We start from the raw sequence: 23,146 nt of genomic DNA, 5'->3' as shown, positions 1-23,146 counted from the left end.
GCCTTTTGCTCCATTCCAGACCTCACCAGGAGATCCAGTCCCACTTCCCATTTCTGGAAAACCTATGAAAGTGGCATGAAGAAGTAGGTCCCACCAACACGAGGCTGAAAGCAAACAAGCAAGGGCAGAGACAGGCATAAAGTCACAAAATGAGCAAAAGAAAATGGTTCAGTAAAACAAGGAAACCATAGGAAGCAGAGGACAGGTGCAGAGAAAGCTAGGTGGCATGTGAACAAAGGAAACAGAGCAATGAAAGAAAAAGAAGAGAATAAAACTAAGCATAGATTAGGACAGAGAGAGGTGTCTCAACAGGAAATGCTGTTCCCTGAGAGGGAGCAGGCAACCAAGAAAGGCAGAGCTTAAGTAGATTAAACTGGCCAGAGTCAGCTGGCCATGGAAGATCACTTTGGGAAGAAGGTATAGGATTAACTGTGAAGCCATACAGTATTTGCTGTACTCTTTCAGCAGGGCCACGGATGGCCCAGGGACCTGCCTCCACCCTGAACCACTGGCCTGCAGCACTGCTTCATGTTCATTACCTGTGCTCCTCACCCACTGAGACAGTCCTCCAGCGGTGACCTCACACGCAGCACAAAATGGAGGCCTGCAGAACAAGGCAGTTCTTTAACCTTCCCCAGCAAGCACCTTCTTATTGTCCTTTCTTGTCCTCTCAACCCTCAGCAAGCAACACCTCCTAAATTAAGTCTCTCTCTTTTCTCCCATCCTTATCTCTGTGCACGTGAGAAGGAAACATTTTATTAAAGCACTTACTGGATTATGGTGCTGAGCATCTGCTTTGCTGCCTTTTCCTTTTCCAGTGGAGCCAGCAACACTGCTGGAAGGAAGCAACCTGCTTCCTAGAAGGGAACCAAGCACAGAACAATACAGAAATAATCAAAAGAGGGTATCCCAGGAGCTGCACACATAGCTGGTTTTACCCTAGACTTTTCACAGACCTGTGGCTCATCCATCGCTAAGAATGAAAGGAACAACCAACTTGACTAATGTTACCTTGACCTACTTCTCATTCCAGCTTGAAACAGGAAAGTGACTAATTTGCATTCATCTCATTCAAAAAAATCATTGGTTCTAGGCTGTGTTTCATTGCCACAGCTGTTTTGGCTATAGCATCTTGCCTAAAGAAGCTATGTCTATAGCTATCTAATGAGTAATGAGGGCATTCTCTAACTTTCCTAAATGTTTCCACCAGTCTCATTTTCAATTTCTATCTCAGTCTACTCTTATACACAAAAAATAGTTTCAAATAATAACAGCAGGTTCCAGTAGGTGACAGCATCATGCAGTCAAGCTAAGAAATGCCATTACTGAACATATCTGTGCAAGCTGATTGCCTTATCCTGAAAAATACACTTTGTGAAGCAGTCTAATCCTGTGCTCTCACAGTATTTCTCTTCCTTCTCCTCCATCTGCCCTCTCAAGATTCCCACATCTGACCTTGGGGTTTAAGGAATTTGCCTGTCATCACATATCAACATCATGGCAAAATCAGGGATGAAATACTCTGCAGAATTCACAAACTTAGAACATTATTTTGCTTTCTGTAATCATCTTATATTCACCATACACATTTCACAAGAAATAAGTATGATGTCTTTAACGTAACAGCCCTCTTTCTTACATCATTCTAATTTATTCTTAGGTGACCCTCCATCCTACACACTAAGGATGGTTTAAAATTATTAAATACCATAATTTCATAAACAGTATAGTTTCTGGGAGTTTGCTGTATTGCAACAATAAATCTGTATTATAACCCTTTTCTTTGAATCAGAGGAAAATGGAAAGAGTCTGAATTAAAGATCTGGTGTCAGCATTGAATGTGTTAAGGGGGGGCAGAAGGAGCAGACAAATTAATTTGATAACATACCTATCCACTATTCAATCAGGAAAGTTAAACAAGCTGTAAAATTCAGGTAATGAGGGATTCCTGCAATAAGATGGTAAGCTTCAATGTTCTTCACAGGAAGATTTTTTTCTTTTTAAACTGTAAATTATCATACCAAAATTTTCTAGGGAAAAGATGAGATGCAACTGTATTTCAGCAGTTTTTCAAAGGTCGACTATCCCCTTTCCCAGTTTCATGATATAATTTAAAACTCTGAGGTTTACAAAACTGGAACCTGACTGCCATTTGTTGCTAGACTATGGCTCTAAACAACATGAATTTGCAGTACCAGGGTTCTTCTCTATTTTGCATATATCCCAGCTCCAGTACTTTGGTATTTAATTATGATGTATGTTTGTAGGTAGTGGCTAATAGAACGAGTAACTGAATAAAAACATATCTAAAACAACTACGCATATCAACTAACCTAGAAGTGTCTTAAAGAAAGCATTGAGGAGGGTTATAGCTGAATTTATATCCTGGCCTTGAGGCTAGGGGGAAAGTCACCTCTGCCTCATATGATACGCACTGGCAAGAGACACACGTTGCTGCTTTAAAGCCAACTCTGAAAACAGCAGTTTTGGCAGTGGCAGTTCTCTATGTCTTTATCTAGTTCTGGATGCCTCTCTGTATCCCAAGGTGTTTTCTTTGCTTTCAGTTTAGCCGAACTCTGGCATTTCTTCAGTTTGTTATGCTTGGTTATGGATAATCACAGTTCTTCCCTGTTGCATAGGTTAACCCAAATTATCAATGTTCATTTAAATGTAATTTTATCTAGGAATATTAACATGTTTTGCCACACTTGATTTTTTGGTAATTAGTCTTCTGTCAGGATTGGCAGCAGTACATAAATAGAAAACTTTTTAGTATTTGCAAAAATAAAAATAAATATATCATCCCTGGTTTTTTTCCTGTTTTTTTTAGCACAACAAATTTGTCTTAATCCTATCTTTTTCTAGCTCAAGAACTGTCAGAATTTCTGGAAAATAAAATGTCAAAAAACTTTGAAATTCCTAAGGATAAAATTTCAGTTTGTGCTTAGAAAATGCAGGCTCAGCTCTGCTACCTCATGTACCTTTACATTCACGTAACCTTTTATTTCCTTCCTCTCTGCCTCTTCATCTATTACCACAAACACATTCTAAATGGTGTGGATGGTGACATCAAGCGTTCTTACTGCGGCAGCAATGACACTCAAGACTACGTCTCTACAGTCTTCTGGTTAGAGAAGTTGATTTCAACCAGTTGGAAAAGTATCCACTGTGTTTATCCCTTTTAACCATGGCTCTCCTGGCATAAATCAGAAGTCCATATACAAATATGCATGTTTGTTGGTATACCTTTATATACCTTTTTTTTTTTTTTAATATGTGCACTGAAGATACAAGAGTGGATATGGTACAGCAAAAAAATCACCACTCCTGCAGGGTGCAGCTGTTTTACGATGCCAAGGTACTGAGAAACTATAGTGAAAGTTTTGCAGTGTCAGTGTCAGATCACTGCCATTCACAATGGAGTGTATAAAACCTAAGAATTCTGTTGAACTTTACATTGCATTCTCTGTAATGACTGTTCTCAGTGATGTATATTAATGATGTATATACCTGTAGGGCAATAAGGAGTCGGCAGATAGGGAGACTATCTGGGAAGAGCAGCAGAGGCCACTGGAAAGCATCCCTTCTTCCAATATCCATAACAAAAGGGGAACAGCTAGGCTGAATAACCTAGCACTCTTCTGCTGGAGAGTATATTGAGTCAGCAGCTTTTCCCCAAGGTGGCAAGCTGGGAGCTCAGAATGAGCTGGGCCTGTACTATCAACTTAGCACTTGGATCTGGATCTGCACTTTCATAGCTCAGCTGCAGATCTAGGATCCAGTGGGATTTTCTGGCAAGAAAAAGAATGCAGGAAGAAAAATGTGGCATAAGTGAGCAGACATGTAAAAGGGGAGAGAACCCAAGTTCTCTCCTTATAAACTATAATGGAAGTTTACAGTGGATCACTTCCCCCGGGCTTTATGTGACACAAGTAGATGGGAATGATACGTGGATTTGTGGAAAGACCACACTTGGATTAAACTATGGGCTGTGGCAGGGAGGCATTAAAAACAGCACTGCATTATGACAAGGGGAACTGCAGTGACCCACAAGGTCAAAAGGAACGTGAAATCTTTTACTTTATGACAATAAACAATTCTTGACATTCAAGCAAAACAAACTAGTTTGCATTTACACTAATTTTCTGCTCCCATTAGTATTTCTCATCACAAGTAAGCTGTTTGTTCACTTTTGACAGGCAACCATCTTTCACACCTGCTTGGTCTCAGTGAAGTGCCACAAAGGCAACACAAATGAACAAAGCGCAAACATTTGTGAAAGGAGCTGTGGCCTGCTGAGGATAATCCCAGAATTGTGGAAATGGTAGCCTGGACAATGCCACGGTGATACAATGAAAACCCTCACGCCACCAGGCTCAAAGCAGCTATTGCCTTTATGGTGTAATTTCCTGATCCTTTCAAAAAGAGACAATTTCATGGTATTGGGCATCCTGGCATTATAGTATTTATTTATCACTCTTCCTCTGAGCTGATGACACTGAACTATTTTTTCCTAGCCTTCAACACAAGGTTCTACAGAAGCTCATTCACAACTTCTGCCTCTTAATAGCAGCTCAATAGCTGTCTTCTGCTGTGAAGGTCCCTGACATGCTGCTTTTTCATATCCCCAGATTTAACACCTTTACGTCTCTCCCTCAGAACAGGGAGGCTCTGTATACGGCACCCCCCTTCCTAATTATAGCATATGGCTTCGCTCTCTTCTTCCTCTGCATAATCAATAACTCCACTTGTTTTCCCTGTTCTTCCAGAGTTTCAATACCAGACCCTTGGGTTCTCCTGTGCCTCTAAGTATACAAGCACTCATGCTGTGAGTTGTTCTGCAGAAGTGAAGTCTTACAGAACATCTCACAGAACAGAGGTCTGCAGAACATCTCACAGTATCACATCTTCACTGCTGTTGCTAAGATACAGGCAATTTTAAGCAGGGATCTGATGGCCATTCTTGATACCTTCAGACAGGGCTGCTGCAGAGACTGAGAGACCTAACTCTGTCTTCAAAGTAAACTGGCTTCACTTTCTGACCCTTGTAATCTTTTTCAACAATCCCTTTTCACACAATTCCTATAAGGATTTCACTCTTCCTTCCAACCCTCTTCCTTGCCATCCACATAATCCCTAGTGTCTCTTACCATCTCAGCCTGCTCCTGTTCCAGAATCTTTTAGCAACAAATGTTAAGTTTTGCCTTCCACAGCCCCAAATGACTTCCCAATCTCAAAGGCTTCATCTTCACTCATATTTTCCCAAACCTTTACACAGTCCCTTCAGCCTCGTTCTCAGAAACAGACTGAAACTGATTTAAATTTTCCATCATTTTAGGTTTAGGCTGATGTTCAGCAAGAAATGTTTCAATCCAAACCAGTTCATTTTAACAAAGTGAAACACAACTGCAAACAGGGTCTGAGATCAGGGCAGCTGACAGAACCTCAACAACAGATAACTGCAATAGTTCTGCCTGCTATGGGGCTTAAAAGAATTTCTAATGACTACAATAATCTCTGCACTGTGAAAGGGCCCAAGCTGACTATAATCAACTACTTCACCTTTAATCAAGTACTAGACTAAGAGCCCAGCCTTGGCAGTCAGAAAGCTCAGTGCATGTTAGCTACCTGATTACCCAGCTTCTCAGGAGCATACAGCTTTGTTCAGGAAGCACTGTTTCTGTAAATCCTATATCCAAACTATCTAGTTTATAAAGAGGTATGGGCACTGCATTCAGAAGAGCAACCACTGAGCAACATGCTCTCCAAAGAAACACATAAACACATTAATTCTTTGCAAGCTACTATAACTCCTCCAGTAGTGTGTAACAGCACTATTTATTCACGCTACTGAAACACACTCCCCCTCCCATTCGCTCCCCATTTAAGTTCACATGCTAGTTTCTCTCCCCATTTCTCTGAGCCTACTGTCTACTTATACTTCTCAAATCTTAAGTATAGCATACAAAGATTTTGCCAAACGAATGTGGCTCAATCTTTCATGTGCTTCTGGAAGCATAAGTAGAGGATTTTTTTCTTTTTTTTCTTTCTTTCTTTTTTACCTGGTGAGCTGGAAGTACTGGGTGTGCAGTCACTGTCATCCAGCCACATACTCTGAACCACTGAATCCTGTTTTGGAGGGCCCTCAAGAGAGCACGTCAGCTCCTGGAGAGGGCAAAGAAGATGTGTTTTAATAATGCACTTGGTAAAACCAGGGAGGGTAGCCTCTGTTTGTTAGAGATCATGCACCCACCCTGTCATTCTCCTCTTCCTCAGATGTTTCATTTTCCCTCAAACCACTACAACAACTGCTTACACTGGATGAAGAACGTGAGACTGGCTGCATCACACAGTATCCTGAAGTCTGACTCCTGAGCATTCTGTAAAATGTAAGCATTCAACATAATCATGCTTATTGTTACACCAAGGCTTGCACTTTTTGTGACATAGCTTTATTATATACCAGTCAGAAACAGAAAGAAATTATTCGCCCACAGCTAGTTTTTCCACCTAGGAACAGAATTCAGGTGAATTGGCTTGCAGTCCTTAACTTCTAGTTACTACTTCCATTTAGTAGAAACACTATTTATTGTTTCCATTCTGAATAACTATATGAAAGGACAAGACTAACTGAATTTTTAAGGCATAGACCTACATGTCTTAAAGCAGAGTGAGTCCAACCACCTGCATTAAGCACTGTTTACCTCTAGACTTGCCTTAAAATGAACAGATGCCTTCATTTTGGAGATCAGATTTTAGGAACCTAAATACAACATGAGGACGTGTTAAACTGAGTATAAAGGGAAGGCACTACCCAGCCAAGGCTGCCCATTCCCACAGCCACTCTCAGCCTGTCACGCTTGGTCTTATGTGAAATTCCAGACAGTACAAGGGGGCCATAAAAGCACATTTATTCATGTCACAGAACCTCTTCTAAACTGTCACCACTGTGTTTCCGGACAGTTGTAACAGGAGGAGTCAGGAAAGCATATAGACATTAACCACTACTTTAGAATGGTTAAGTAAGAAAGTTAAAGGAAGCAATGGGAATGTAGAAACAAATTACTGAGATGCACATTATTTTAGGATGTCTGGGTACCAAACTATTAGGATCAAGTGCCAAGCTCTTGCACAGACAGGTCAGAACCCTCCTCCTGTTTACAGACAGGAACATACCTAGGTCAGAATGCCCATCCTGCTGATTTTGCATGTGCCTAGTTGCCAGCAGGTTGGCTCCTGTAGGCCCGTCCCACTAGACTTTTAGCTCCCACAGGGTCATTACAAGGGGAATGTTCAAAGCAAACTGTATTGGATCACTTGACCACCACTCTCTCAAATGTCATGGACACTGAGGTAGCCTGGTGCACTTTTCATATCTGTCAAGAAAGACCCTTAAGGTCAGCTTCTCCCACCTCAGAATTTGGGAACCATTGCTTGCCATCATCCAGGAGAAAGAGCAGTCAATGAGGCTGATATGCTTACATGGTGGAAGGGGTACTGTGCATGTAAGCCGAACATTTATGGTGAAATACTCACTGCCTGCACAAGAGACCAGCCAATAAGAGAGAATTAAGTGCTTAAAAATGTTAAGAAACACAAAAAAGCTAAGAGAGGCAAGAAAGATAAGACACCTTTAACATACTAAATATATTTATTCCTTCAGAAACACTGCAAAATGTGGCCAGTCTTGACCTACAAGCAGTAATGAAACCTAAAGTCCCAGGCATATTACATGCCAGCATGCAACAGGGAGAACAGTAAAGATAGGGCCGATATAGGCCAAAGACATTTCCTCAGGAGACTAGGAGATATATTTTAGAGGAAATGAAGGCCAACATGCTTCTCCCTTGGCAGAGCAAATCAATAACATGAATTTAAGTGAGCTGGGACCTAGATTTCCACAAAGTATCTCCTTCTCAGCATCCTTCCTCAGCGGGTTTCTCCATCCTCATTCTCTGCACTGTACTTCCTGACCTACGTCATCCAAAGGCACTACAGACAGAGGTGGAAACATGTTCTTCTGCTCTTGCCTCCCGTGGGCCAAGCTGTTCTCTTCTCACTTATCTGAGGGGAGGGGAAGAGAAGGGGGGCACTCAAGGTGGCCTCTTTTCCCCATCATTAGTAAGTTTGTTTCAGTGGCTGCTGACTGGGCAATGGGAAGGGCATAGAGCCAAAATGCTCCAACAGAAGCTATCCATCCATCTCCCTTGCCCAGGATTCCTGCTCCAGAAACTGCCAGTGGAGCATTACTTGGTGCCACTTGGTCTCTCCACAGTCCTTGAGGTCCTTTAAGTAAGTTCATGCTCCTCTTAGCCAGGACTCTCATTTCTCCCCCAGAATCTTGACAGTATCTTCAGTGAGGTAACCAATGACTGAGTAGCATCCGGTCCACTCCTGATTGGCTTGATGTCCCCACTCAGATGTGTCTGAGGAGGGAAAACACACACACAAAAAACCCATGTACTTTTCCTAGGATTTGGACACAGACAGTACAGTGCTTGATTTTTCAGACGCAACCCAGAAAGCCATCTGATCCTGAGGAGTTTTGCTACTTGGTTACTTAGGCTGGGTTCATTCTTTAGAGTCCGTCCCTTGGGAAGAAGGATTATTTAGAAGGCTGCCTGGACAGTAGAGCAGAAAAACTAAGTACAATTGTCCCTGCATGTAGGAGAGAAGACACTGTTAGCCTACGTGAACAATGCAGTTTCATGGATTTCAGCCTGATCACTGCAGAAGGGTGTGTTGGAAATCGGCATGCAAGGAAAGAAAGTGCTGGTTTGTCTCTACTGGAAAAGAACTAATCTATGATTTATGTGTTCCCTTTGCATTTATTTCCAGGTTGGTTTTAGTAGGTTTTATTAGAACACAGATGAAGTGTTTGATCACTCAAGTCTGGAATCTAAAATTATTATTTAAGACAGCAGCAACATGCTGGACATTTTTGTGATAGAGAAGTTTCCTGTGATGCTGCTTCGGGGAGAGAACCAGGAGTGGATTGATGACATATTACCAGGGACAACAATTTTAATATGGCCTGCGTAAATTACTCTAGAACAAGCTGTAACTCTTTTTGGATTAGAAATATGCCTATATCATGATCCTGATTTGTGGTTCCACAATTAATGAACAATAAATAGGCTATTTCAGTAGAACTTCAGTAGAAGTGTCTCTGAGACAGTTAGAATTTCACTCCTAGCCTGTTCCTGCAATAGTGTCCCAACACTGTCTTGGCGAAAACTGTGTGCTTTCCACGGTGGAATTACATGTCCTTGATTCCCTGTCCCAGATACAATGCAGAAGGTATGACTGCACGTGGGCTGGTCCCCAACTCTGAAATCACAATTCTAACTAACTCTGGCTAATCACTAAGTGTGCAAAACTCCATGCTACATCTCACCTCGTACACAAACTGTCCAGGAATGGGCTAAACCACCACAACTGTGAAAAGACTTTTTCTGGTGATCAAACAAGTGGTTGCAAAAAGATGCATAGAAAGAATCCTGGGGACAGAAGTAGACAACACTGCCAAATCATACAGGTCATGCCTCATGTGCATAAGCAATATTCATGCAAGTATTGTTAGTGAAATCCCATGCTATGTTTGCTCTCTGAAAGCACGTGATGTCAACTGAAACAGCCACTGCAGCTGGCTCACCTCCTCAGCTGAAGAATGGAGAATAGAGACTGGGAAGTGGGGGAAGCCTTCAAATGTGGAAATCAGGAACAGATGTCAAGAAAGCTTCATCTGTTTTTTCCAGGGCATGCCCACATTCTACAGTAGGGTAACCAGGACCAGCCAAGCTATGAGATGTTTTCATACTAGGCAGAATTCTTCCCAATTATGCAAGGTTACTCCAGCTACCTAATCAGAGCAAGAGTCTCTCACATGTGCCTAGCGAGGAACTTCTAGTTCACAAACAAGGCAGGATGAGGGAAGGGGAGGTGGAATGATGTGGTAATGCTGGAAGATGGGGGTTGCTGACCAATCAATGGTTCCATGTCCTGCATCCTCTCTTGTCCTTGGCTGACGGAGCTTGCATCTTAAATAGTCTGTATCTCCTAGCTGTGCTCCCATCCTCCTCACCGCCAAAATTCTGGACACCCACCCAACCCAAAAACTAGTATCACAGAAGCATACTTACCAGAACTCTGCACCTTGGCTGTGACAAAATTCTGGGCAGTCCTGCAGCATACAACTGAGAAGCTGAACTACTGCAGATAGTCACCAGCTTGTAATTTTTAGGGAGCATTGGGTCTAGTTGGAAGGAAGGCCCTTCCTTGTCCGACTTGGCACCTGGAGCAACTACAACCACAGAGACCTGGCTCTAGGGCACCTCCTGAAATTTTCTCGGAGCAGCCTCAGTCCTGAGAAAGGGACATGCCCTGCTACAAAGTACTCAGGGCCCTTTTTGCCACAGGTCTCATTCAAGTTCTCATGAAAAACATCAGGTGTGGCAAGCTGTTCCAGAAAGTCAGCTGCAGTCTTGGATTTAGAGACAGGCTGCTCTGGAGTCTTGGAAATGTAAATGTGTGATTTCCATGACGTCCTGACGTATCCTAGATCGGATCACATCCCAGCATAATACAGCTTAGCAACAGCAAAGCTGTATTACCAGGAAAGTGCATTTTTTGACCACCAAAAACTGGAGAACTATTTTGCAGACTACTGCACCAGGTGTTCAGTAGAACATCGGGTGTGGTGTGGCATGGCATGCTTTAGCAATCAAACATAGGTGCAACACATGAGACCCTGCTGTAACATCTGTTGTAACACTTGGGAGGTCTGAAAACAGGCTAGTTCACACTGGTGCCAAGCAGCAGTATGAATCCTGCTTAAAGGGGCAGAACTTGAGCACAACCTGACATCCCAACATACCCTTGTCCAAGCTTCTCCATGAAGCTCCAAAATCACTCCAGAGCAAACTATAGAGGAAACATATACATGAGTAAGCATGGATAACTGGACAGCTAGGGCTCTGTGTATCCTGCTGGATGCAAGCTAAGATCACACTAAATACATAGCCAAAATCACCTTTAAGTGGTCCAATCTTTCTCCACTGGCTGTTTAGGAAAGCCGAGTTCCTTACTTACATGCGCTGAATACTGTGCCACGGCCAGACATCTAACTTTTAAGATGCTGCAATGCCTGATGTGGACAATTTGAGTAAAGCTTCCAACAGAGAAAGACATGCACCACACTTAAGCCAATACCAGACACAGTGAACATCTTTCAAATATTAAAATTATTTGCAACTCACTTGCTCTTCCTGCTGGGGAACTCTGGGGAGCTGGGACTGGATGATCCATCAGATTTCAGGTCAAAGAAAGTTCCTGGACTGTCCAGCACCTTCTGTATCCTCTCTGCAGTGTCTCTGCTGGGACAAAAGAGAAACCAGCTATACCCCAGGGCCACTATCTATTCTAACATTCCTTACAAGCCACAAAACAAAGCTGGATCTCTCATATACACATGAAAGCCACTGTGCTGCTAGAAAGCTATGACCTGGCTGCCATTACTGAAACCTGGTGGGACGAATCCCATGACTGGAGTGCAGCTATCGATGGCTACAGGCTGTTCAGAAAGGACACACAATGAAGGAGGGGTGGAGGCATTGCTTTCTACATCAAGAAATGGGTAGAGTGTGAAGAGCTGTCTCTGAAGAATAACCACAAACAAGTTGAAAGCTTATGGGTAAAAATTAGAGACCGAGACAACAAAGGGGACTTTGTGGTTGGTGTCTACTACAGGCCACCCAATCAAGGGGAGCCTATTGACAAAGCCTTCTTACTCCAGCTACAGGAAGCATTGTGCTCACAGGCTCTCATCCTGCTGGGGGACTTCAACCTCCTCAACATCTGCTGGAAAAGTAGCACAGTGAGTAGCTGCTTAGTCCACTAAGCATCTGAGCCACCACGAGGAATGGGACGGGACTGGGTAGTTGAAAAAGACACTTGGGAGAGGGAAAGTATGGTATCTGCTTTTCAGTAGCAATGAACTGTCAGAACAGACCAGTTGCCAGTGAAACTGCACCTTTAAGGATCACCCAGAAAGTCTTTCACAAAACACAAGATAAGGCTCACTGTTCCTCGTATCTAAGATTACAAATAAGCAAAAGGAAAGCCAAATAAATGCAGTAGCTTAACATTTCCCTCCTAGAAAAGAGTAGGAAAAAAAAAGAAAATAAATCCAGGGTTTTCCTTGTTGTAGAAAACCTTTACAGACTTTTTAAGGGGATAGTGAAGGATGCTGTACACAAAGGAATAGATTGAGGGGCACAGCTGCGTAAGGTACAAAATTATTTAAAGTAGTGAGGAGCTGTGGCTACTGCATTGGCTTAAGGCTGTTACATGGAAGGTGTCTCAGAAGATTTTATTTTTCTCAAGAGTTCTATACTATTTTTCTTCAGATTAGGTCATAGGCAATTCATTAAGGAAAGGTCCAAGAGAGTAACTGGAAAGAAGGGAAAATGTAGTAATTCTTCTTGTTGAGAAATCACCAGTTTCCACATTAAAGATGGCTTTTCCCCTTTTACACTGATTCTTTAAACTGTTTCCTGTAATTCTTGCAACTGGGAAAACTGTGTATTAGATGCAGAGCACTCATCTGTGAGTGTGTATGTGAGACTCTCTCTAATCTGTAAAAGGTATCTCAGCTAGAGCTGAGACAAAACTATTGATTTAACTAAATAACCTCTCATGACCAGCAGACAACTTCTGAATGGTTGTAATTCTGCCAAATATGCCAAATCACTCCTTGAACTGGTATGTATAATTATAATTAATTATAATTATTTCTCAGACCATCTAAGTTAAATGCTAGTCATTTTGACTTAAAGCTTTTTTTAAAAAAATCATTTTTTAAGATAGCAGAAGTTTTGTTGATTTAAACTTTTTAATATGAAAACACACAAACAAGCAAGCACCCAATTCCACCTTCCCAAGTAAAAGCCTTTCATCCGACTCTTATCTAAAAGTGGCGAATACAGAAAAGGAGAACCAAGAGTCCTAGATCATTCTGCACAATATTTAAGAGCGATCTTACTATGTTCCTCCACCCATCTCCTCCTTTCTTCCTTAAATACTGATTCTTCCCATTTCTAGATGTCCTTTTTTATTCTGCTTGTTTCTGTCATTTGTCCATTTCTCCATTAGCCAATAATCAGGCTTTCCTTCCCATTCCAACCATTTCCATTTCAGTTCTCATTTCTATCTCCCTTTTCTCACCTCCTCCCATTTTTTTCTCTCTTTGTCTCATCCTCCCATGGCTCATACCTCTTTTCCTCCTGTATGTTCTCAATGCCAATGGCACTACTCCGTCGCCCATGGAAGCGGCTGGCTCGAGTACGTGATGGGCTCCTACCGGGCAAGGCAAAAGACTAGAAAAAAGGAAAGTGTGACAGAAAGGAAGGAGGGAGGGGAACAAGACAGGAAAAACTGTGGAGAACTGGAAGCATGGGAGAGGGAGTTTGCAACGTGAATCCAGATCCTCTCCTTTACTCTGAGATACAATAGCACGGCCCAGCTCCCCCGGTGCAAGGAGTGCTTTCTGTCAGTGAGAAAGAGAAGCTAGGGCGTACAAAGGTGGTATGAGAAAGAGACAGAGACATACAGAAAGAAAGGCAGAACAAGATACACAGCAAGTATAGAGAGAAAGAGGCTCAAGAAGGGAGGTATCCCCATATGATGAGAGAAGGACAGGCAGAATCAGAAAGGTAAAAAAACTAAAAGTGCAAGGAGAGAAGGAGGCAGCAAACCCAAGTCATTCCTATTCTATGACTTTGTTGTGCTGACATAAAGAACGCATACAACTGAGTAAACTGTCACCAAGAAACTTCCATGCTGAAGGGCACTTTCTTGACTTACTCAGAGATGGTTTTTTTGTAGTTTGCCTGCAGGCAGAGACCACAATCAGCTGGATGCACTTTGGCCAAGGTAACCATATTTCCAACATCAGAAACATGGATCCTTTTCTGGAAACCTCTGTCATGGATTTATTATGCTCATACTGATCATGTATGTTTAGTATCCCTATCAAATAAGAAAGGCTTTGATAGTGACTAGAAATATTCACTCTTTTTCTCACCCTAAACTTTATTAATTCTGATGTTTGTTCCCAACATGCAAAATCTACTTACACCCAAACATCACCTTGAATAAACATTGTGCACCTGTTTATATTATGGGAAATAATCTGATTGGTGAAATTGCAGAAAATGGAACAGATCTATTGTCCTTACATTCTCAGCTCTTGCCATACGACAATACAGTACCATTCTGGTCAAACCACAGTGCGTGCATTTCTTTAAGGTATGGCAACATACAGGATCTAATCCAGGATAGCAGAGATAGGTGTCTGATGCAGAATCATGTTTAGCTTTCTTCTCCCAGTCTGCATCAATCTCAGCTCTAGTTTACAGGTGAACTGGGGCTAGAGATAGGCACAGACAAAACAGACTGCAACACATGCTGTCACCACTTGTGAAATGGGATGATACAACAAAAAGAGATTCACAGAAAGACAAGAGGACAAACTAATAGGGAAGGAGAAATAAAACGTATGGGTGGGTGACAAAGGTATGCCAGGTTTCTTCTTACAGCCCACCCGAAGACCTTACCGCAGCAATGGCCTTAGGGCCCTCGGCGACACTCTGGCTGAGGGCAAGGCCAGCTGTAGTTGGGCGGCTGGGCAGGGTGGCTGGCTGCTGCTTTCTCATGGATATCCCCATGGTATCCAGGCTCTGGCTGCGGCCTCTGATCACCCGCTGAACAGAAGGGAGGCAGGGAAACAGACAAACACAGATACACGTATAGACATGCACACAGCAGGGCAGTATGAAAAGCACCACAGATTGGGTGACAGACCAACACCAGAACCACAGAACTCCTAACTCCTGGAAGGCAGCATCTTAGATATTACCCATTTTTGGTCCTAGTTGATCCATGGAGCTCACTGCCAGGGAAGAACTCATCTATATATGAATATATAAAACTACATATGTATATACTTGAGAATATACTCAGTTACATTCTCTACTTTACTTTCACCTCCCTTGTCCTGTTGCAATAGATTCCCTACCAGTATCCCAGCATACTGGATAAGACAGCATCACCTGGAGCAGTCCTACCCAGTATAGGCTACAAAACACAAAATCAAACTTCTGCTCAAGACTGTAAGGTTCAGTCTTGCATGAACTTGAGTGCTGGTTCCAAGGGGAAAGCAGACATATCAAGGTCTGCAGCATCTGAAAAAGCCATTTTCTGAGTTTACTCAGCCTTTCCTAGCCTTTTACAAAGGCTGTGTACCTGACATGCAAATGACAGCATCTGCTACAAGTCAGAAAAGGACATTTGGGGATAATTAGTGTAAGACTTGGACAGGTATGAAATTCCTGGTTAGCAAAGGCAGGGTAGACTGATTGTAGCTAAAAATACACCTCACCAAAGCATCCCAGCTCTGACCAAATGTATGCATATAGTTACCAAACCTGTATGTGAATGGATTAGTTTCATAGACTTTAACGACTCTAATCAGCCCACCATACAAAGCCAGTGGAGGTCACTTGAAGAACTGCTGTTTATAATACAGCTCTCTGTTCAGACAGATAACTTACTAGACAAAAGAAGTGGTGAGGTACTTCCCACAGAAGTAGGTAGGAAAGAGATATAAGATTCTCTCTACATAATCAGTTCAAAACTCAGTTTGCCTGTTTGTACAAAAACCTTGCTTTCTCATATCATCTTGGTCACTTTTCAAAGTAAGTTCTGTCACCTGATCCTGATTTACTAAAAAAAAAAAAAAAGGAAGTGTTATCTACACTGAACAAAGGTAAATTAACTCTGGCTTTTAGAAGGTAACTAGAACATCACAGTTTTTCTAGCCATTACAGTCACAGACATCTTAGAAACTCTTGCAGTGGCTCTTGCAATTCTTTCAGTAATAATGAAAATGAATTGGAAGAGATCTGCCGTAGGAACTGAAAGCTGCTACTAGTTATTACAATTCGTCTTGCGAACACTCGCTCCTTTTTCTGTAAGTCCTGGAGTGAAACCCTGTCTGACACTAGATACCAACATGAAGCATAAAAAGTTTGACTTCTCAGGGACAGTATGGAATTCCACTGTGGACTATGCTGTAGCTCTGTAGAAAAGAGCACAGGAAGGGGAAAATGTCTTTTCATGAGAAATATGGTAAAGCACAATTGAAGATGCTCTAAAGAAAGGCTGCTGGATGGAAGGACTTTTTTCTGTCTTACCCTAAGCACAGCTGATCAGTGGGGTCAATATTCCTTGGAGGGACACACAATGAGCTTGAAAAAAGTGTGAGCAACTGGGTAAAGAATCAATCCACTATGGTTCACCTTGAAATTCTCGAGGAAGCCCCCACTGCCGTTCTCTATCTTGTCATCCTCTCCTATAGGCAATCCCATCATACTGCGGCTGCGAAGCTGCAGCTCCTCAAAAAGGCTCTCCAAGAGGGCACTCCGGGTTCTTTCCTGCATCAACATTGGGAATAAAAACACAGCTATTATTGGGAGCAGAGGGAGGTTTTTTTCCTGTTTTTGCAATGTCTCACATCCTCCTTTAAAAAAAAAAAATCATGAAAAATATTTTAAACAGTTTGAAGTGGTTTTAGCTGTATACTTACGGAATACATTACAGTAATATCCAGACCATTTAAACTCTTTCTAAAGCAAGACATCAGCACTTTTTTACAGGTGATGAAACAGAGGCATGTATTGAGGGCAATTTTTTCTAGATCAGGCAAGCAGCAGAGGCTGGGACAGAATTTTATACCTTGAACCAAAAATCAGTGATATCAGCACACATCCTGTAGGCACAACACTGAGTTTCAGCTAATACAGAATTTCCTCCAGCAAAATGTATGCATCATATTCCCATTCTTACTTGAGGATTAGATATTTACATTAGAATGTACCTGTTCATATTCTGTCACGCCTGCTGTGAAATACAAAGGAAGCATCGCATAGCTGAGTGTAATCATATTTCAACTTCCTTTTTTGACCAACACAAAATTAGAAGTAAAAGAAAGTAAAAAAATTATACTGTTATTTTCTTAATCTGGCAGTAATATAGTTTTACAAATTTTAACAGAAACAACCAGGTAAGAGACTCACCTCTAATTTAGCAAATTTCTCAGCTCGATAGCAGCTGTACTCAGCATTGATGAGCTTGACCAGGAGGAATTCACGAAACTCTGCACTCTAGAAGACAAGATGAAGACTAGACTGGAGATGAAAACAGTAATAACAATATCACATGAGAAAAATTCTGCCTTACTACTCTTTAGAGCTCCAAAGTCATCTAGCCAGAAGGACAATACTGACTCAGAACACAAGGGTGTGTACCAAATCCCCCTGCCATCTGACACCAGACCAGAGAAACAAACCTTTCTAAATATGGCTGGATTTGGCAGAGGGGGTCCAAAGAAGGGGACATCATCTCGGGCTGTGACTGAAACCTGAAACAATATAAGGGGAAAAAAATAAGTACCATAACACAACTGAGACTATCAAAACCTTCAAACTACTATGGAACATCTGATCCCTCCTGAATCATTTACATATCCAGAAGTGATCTAACACGCTGTCCTGTGCATCCAACTGTTTCTGAACTCAGTGAATGGATATGCTGATTTATCTCCCAGAAATTCATTCAGCTGGGAGATGTGCACACAGTAAGAGCAACAAAAACCAATTGAACTGATTGCTTTTTCAAAAAACACTGTAAACAAATATTTTTAGTAATAACCAGTGTATTTAGAAGAAAAAAATAAGATGCTTCTATTCAGCCTGAAAGATCTCCCTCCACTAGAAGAGTCTTTGTCAATATGGTTGTAATGACCTATTTTTTTTGACAGAGAACACTCAGTGGAGACACACTGAGGGGAGTATCTCGGTGACACCACTTCTCAGTGACACCACATCTTATGTAGTAAATACACAAAAGCACTTTCCCAGTAAGAGATAAGGAAAGCTTTTTTTTTTTTTAAAACATGCTCCTACCTGACATACCAATGCCAAAAAAAGTAAATGTAATGCAGTCCTGTTTTTATGTACTCTCACTTGGCTCTCAGCAGCACTTACCTATAATTATAAGCAGCTATCTTACCAGATCCATACAGCATTTAAGAATATTTTACAGATACTTTTTTCATCATGTTTGAGATGGAACAATACCATTATTTGCCATTTCATACAACAGAGAACAATGCCAGAACAACATAACAGCAACTGCCTCAAATTAACACTCCAGTGTCAATGTCACAGAGCAGTAAGAGGCATGAGTTTAAGGAGAGAAGGAAGGAAAGGGGCTCTCAATTTAATTCAGATTTCTCACATTGTAGGCCAATTCCCCTAATTACAAGGCCTCCCTCTCCCTCCCAATTATCTATTTTAAGTAATAGATATATATTACTTAAAATCCTGCTTTGCATTTTTAATTTTCCAGTTGCAAAAATTGATTCAAAGAAATAAATGACATTAATATTGCAATTTAACCAGTAGGCACTAAAGCTTAAGTAAATGGAACAATGGATGGAAAAAATCTTCCCAAAGTGCAGTCTCTTACGTCCTAGAATGCTCTCAAGGCAGAATGAGTTAAAATCCCTTTGGAAAAGCCTTTACAGAAGAGGATTGTTAGGATGACAGCTGGCTGAACCTGTATCTCTCCTAGAAGCCCTAGAACAGGTTTCCACTTCAAGGATCTATATCAGTAAATCAGTACAGAGGAATCTGTAAATCAGTATAGAGGAATATGCGCTCTGCTTACCTTGTAGAGAGTGTCCCCAGTGGTGCCATGAGTGAGCTGAACAACCACATAAGCATGTAGGAAATTAGAAGCAATCATATCAGGGACAAAAGGTGTACTTTCATCCTGGAAGATGATGGCTACAATGTCATTCCCAATGTGGCGTTTCCGCTGAAGCTGGAGAGGAAAAAAAAATAATAAAGAGAAAAGGCAGGTGAAGAAGAGTAGAACAGTATGATGGGACCTCAAACACCAGTCTGTCTGGCATCTCCAACCCATCTGTTCAACCAAACCCCTCATCACTACTTTTACCATTACTCCAGCCATAATACCCAACATTTATGCAGTTAAGCATTCTCCCTTCTAACCAGCCCCTCATCAAATACCCCTCCCCACCTAGCCATGCTGTTGAATTCCTTCATTCTCCTTCCAATACCTGCTGGGAATCTCCCTCTGTAAAAGGCAGCTTTGTAGACACATGAAACATTATCTCCTTGCCACGGAAATTTGTATAGACTGACTCAGTGCCCGTTTGACCTCTAGTGACATCCAAGCCTCCCCGGAACCTGCACAAATCCATACCACGCCATAGGTCAAGCAGGAGAGACATGAGAAAGTAGAAAGAAGAAAGAAGGTATTAGTAACAGTAGCCTGATACACCAGTATTATCAAAGGTGATTTTCAAGAAATCAGTGATAGTGGGGCACCAAATCTTCCCAAAACAAATGTTCTGACTGAAGCCACACAATGTTTCTCCTGATGAACATACTTGCTTGCTAAAAGCTACAAAGCCTAAACCAAGGACCCTCAGAGGAGCTACTCCCTTTGATATTCTTCTGAGAAACACAATCTATATTTTAGAACTACAGAAAGGACAGACTGCTCCACAGAAAGAGACTACAAAAATACTGACCCCTACCATTGTGAAACAAGCTTACATTCATAGAATCACAGAATGGTTTGGGTTGGAAGGGACCTTAAAGATCATCTAGTGCCAACCCCCCTGCCATCAGCAGGGACACCTTCCACCAGGTTGCTCAAAGCCTCATCCAACCTGGCCTTCAACACTTCCAGGGAGCACAGTCAAATAAAGTTATTCTTTACTGATACTGTGGGTCAGACTGAGATAGCAGGAGACCTTTAAATGAAAATACCAGCAGAGATCTAAGCTCTAACTGGTTCCCAGACCGGATGGTTGACAAAAGCATTCTGGGCTTCTCCACCTGCACTGGGATTCAGAGGACATAGCACTTTTCTGAAAGCAGGGCTCTAACAGGGTCACAGCCTCTGAACACGTGGCGTTCCCTAACTCAAGCTGGCTTTCCAGCAGCACAGGGTACGCACCCTCGGAAATCCTGCAGCTGAATCCTGTCACCAAGGAAACCCAGGAACTCCAGGAAACCCAGACTCTCTTCTGTGTTACTGAAAACTTCTTCCTCAGTCGTCTTCAAAAGGAAAGGAGAAGTCATAAGGAGAACAAGCAGTACAAAGAACAGGCAGCAATTTCTATACACAGTTTAACCAGCTTGGAGGACCTGCACAAACAAATCGATGAACATAAGGCAAGCTACTATCCTTTCCTTTTACAGCAACTGTATTTTTCACAGGATAGTACAGACCTTGTTAGTACATTTAAGCTAAGAGAACTGACTCTTTGTGTTTTGCCTCAAGTATCATGGGATCTGAGGGAGCTTACCTGTCCAGGTTTCTGGTAGATGACCCCAAATTTGAAGTTATTGCTTATGACATGTTCATCAAATGCAACAATAAGCTGTGAAGCCTGAGGTAATGAAAATACAAATTATCAGTTGGACATCATTAGCCAGACCTTGATGGAAAAGGGACATACAGACATATCAGAACATTATACCTTGGGGTAGAGGACAGGAAAGAAGCGTTCAACATTCACATCCTCACACAGTAGCTGTCAAGTGAGAGAGAGAGAGACAGGGAAACAGAAGTGTGATTATCATGTGCCCTAGCTTGCTGCAGGCATGAGAGCATAGGCACTGTTCATAATTATCTTATCCGGGAGTCCCTTCAGGCAAAAATTCTGAGATAAAATTAGAAGAGAAAGAATTGAAGCTAAATGGAAGTGTAAAAGGGAAGTATATGACAGTACTATTGGGGAATAGTAGAAAAGAAGGAAACAGGAAGACAGAGGTGAAAACAACTTGAAGAATGAGGCTGTAAGAGTGAACAGGCAAGCACAAATCTCACCTTTGCCATCTGGACAGCATTGGGAAACTCATTCAGACAGGAAATGGGGATCAGGTCATGTTTGGTGCCAGTCCGAGTCCTGACACAGAACAAAAAAGGCATTAGAGCAAAAGCTGAAGGGAGACATAAGCAACACTGGCTCTTTAAAGAAAGAGTAGCTATTCCTTCAGATTATCCTTAAAGCAGTTAATTCCAGAGGATTAATTTCAAGCCTGGTGCATAAAATCACTGGAAAAGGGGGGTATTTACACTTCTTATTGCTCATTACACGTTGTGTGGAGCAGAGGAAGACAAAACAATGCTTAACCTCTTTCTCCCTTGCATTTTTTTCTTACTTGAAGAAATATTTCTCTTACCCCACCACCACCATTTTCTTTCACAGAAATCTATATGTTGAAATAGAATTCATGGACACAGTATTATAATGGATTAATAAGATCATGCAGTGAGGGTTTGAAAGACTGTTAAAAGCTGTGCTAGAAACAACCTAGGAAAGCAGATCTCTGCAAAGTATAGGAGGTAGAAACTGCTGTAGCTTTGTTCCAGAAAGCTGATAAAGAAAAGCTTCCTTTCTCTCTATATTAAAGGAAAGATGTCTTTCTAGAGGAGAAGAAATATTGGGCTGTCAAGAGTCCCCTTCAAACCATTTATAAACAAGCTATTGAGCAAAAGGTGCTGAATGTAATATGGCATCTTAATAGAAATTATTACCCTTTTGTTCTTCACCCGTCTATTCCATGTAGGAAGGTTTCTGGGCTCAGAGAAACATTACCTGGATCAAAGAGGCTCTCTCTTTGCCCGCTCCCCGCCAGATTATTGCTCCACCTGGCACTCTGAACAGTTCTCCACATACAATGGAGGAAACCCACCAGTGATTCTCTTGTAGCTGACTCCTAACCACCTGTATAGGTTTTCCCTCAGTCCTGGATAAGTCCTTGTCAGCGGCAACTGTCCATCAGTTGCTTCCAGTGGCATTTTGCCTGATGGAAGTGCACCTAGCCCATAGTGTGGTAAAAAGCTTGTCTGCATCAAGATCCATCTCTGTTCTTCCTCTATGCCATTCAGCAGCTCTCTCTGGGTAATGGCTCTCTGAGGAAGCCCTAAAGGTTATGGCACTTTGTGAGCCATCCTGGGAAGCTAAGGAATGTTCCAGCTCACCTTCAAGAGAGCCTTAGTCTCAAGTACAAAGTCCAAAGACAGGCCTGGGCTAGGCTGCCCTCCATCGGGGGATCCATATTCTCCTAGAGAGTACTCACGTGTCTCTAAGTAAACAGAATAAACAGAAAAACTTCCTTTTTGAGGGAAGAACAGATGTTTTTCACACAGGAACTATAAAGATATGCCTGCAAACACCACTTCAGCTTCCTGAAGGAAACTGCTGGGAGAAACTCAGAGGGGAAGGCAAGCAAAGAAGGCTCAAAAGTTGCTCTGCAGTTCACTCCAGAAGAAGGATATGAGATTCACACCCGTAATTATGCAGAGGAAGCTCAAAGTAAGATGAGAGACATAGGACAGTAACACACTCTTCAACAACAGGCACGGTTACCTCAGCAACAGGCGCAGATTTTCCTGTTTCTCAATCTGTTCATACTTCACAGAAAGTACCAGGTAGCCCAAGGACATGTCACTGGAGTAAAAGTTCTGGTGCTCCTGAAAACAAGTAGCCAAAATGCATTAATCCCAACACACTTCCCAGAGAAATTCACCAGATTTTTTGCATACAACCTGTCACTCAAGATTAGCTAATTTTTTCTTTAACTAGCAATGGCAGGCTTGAGGACATGCATATGCTGTCTCCCAGCCCCCTTGGTGATCAGTGCATGAGCATATCAGTCAAATTCATACACTGTCAGTTCAGTGCCTCCTCAGCTGCTCATCATCAGAAGGGCACCTGAGAAAGAACAGGATGAGAACATTCAGCCACACATTTTGAAGAAATTGAGTGTCTTGTAAATAAATTCATATCCTTGTGCATGACACAAAAGTGTTAGGCACTAGGTCAGTAAGTGAAGTGTCCAGTTGTACAGTCAGAACTTTCACAGTGTTCTGTGAAAGGAATACTCTGGACACAATTAATTAATAATGACTCAATGAAAGCAAAGTGTGTAATTTGATCAAAACTTGTGCTAGTCTGAGAGTTCCTTCCTCAGCCTTTTGC

At 41.9% G+C, this 23,146-nt stretch overlaps 1 protein-coding gene across 1 annotated transcript; it reads right to left on the bottom strand.

The window, feature by feature from the left end:
• Positions 1 to 580: 580 nt before the first annotated feature.
• Positions 581 to 22,638, bottom strand: RAP1GAP (RAP1 GTPase activating protein; the record flags this gene model as incomplete). The annotated part of the gene is made up of 17 exons (XM_010172535.1): positions 581 to 604; positions 772 to 857; positions 6,063 to 6,165; positions 6,254 to 6,380; positions 11,259 to 11,375; positions 13,273 to 13,376; positions 14,616 to 14,762; positions 16,359 to 16,493; positions 17,136 to 17,222; positions 17,408 to 17,479; positions 18,790 to 18,945; positions 19,205 to 19,334; positions 20,113 to 20,213; positions 20,465 to 20,548; positions 20,639 to 20,692; positions 20,989 to 21,067; positions 22,535 to 22,638. Coding segments are annotated over 17 exons (1,710 nt in total), but the record flags the coding sequence as incomplete, so codon positions are not given.
• Between the last annotated feature and the right edge of the window lie 508 nt (positions 22,639 to 23,146).

Source organism: Antrostomus carolinensis, unplaced genomic scaffold, assembly GCF_000700745.2.
Source record: "Antrostomus carolinensis isolate BGI_N321 unplaced genomic scaffold, ASM70074v2 scaffold6427, whole genome shotgun sequence".
Taxonomy (NCBI): Eukaryota; Metazoa; Chordata; class Aves; order Caprimulgiformes; family Caprimulgidae; genus Antrostomus; species Antrostomus carolinensis.
Note: the sequence above shows the minus strand (reverse complement) of the source record. Positions and strands in the feature narration are given on the sequence as shown.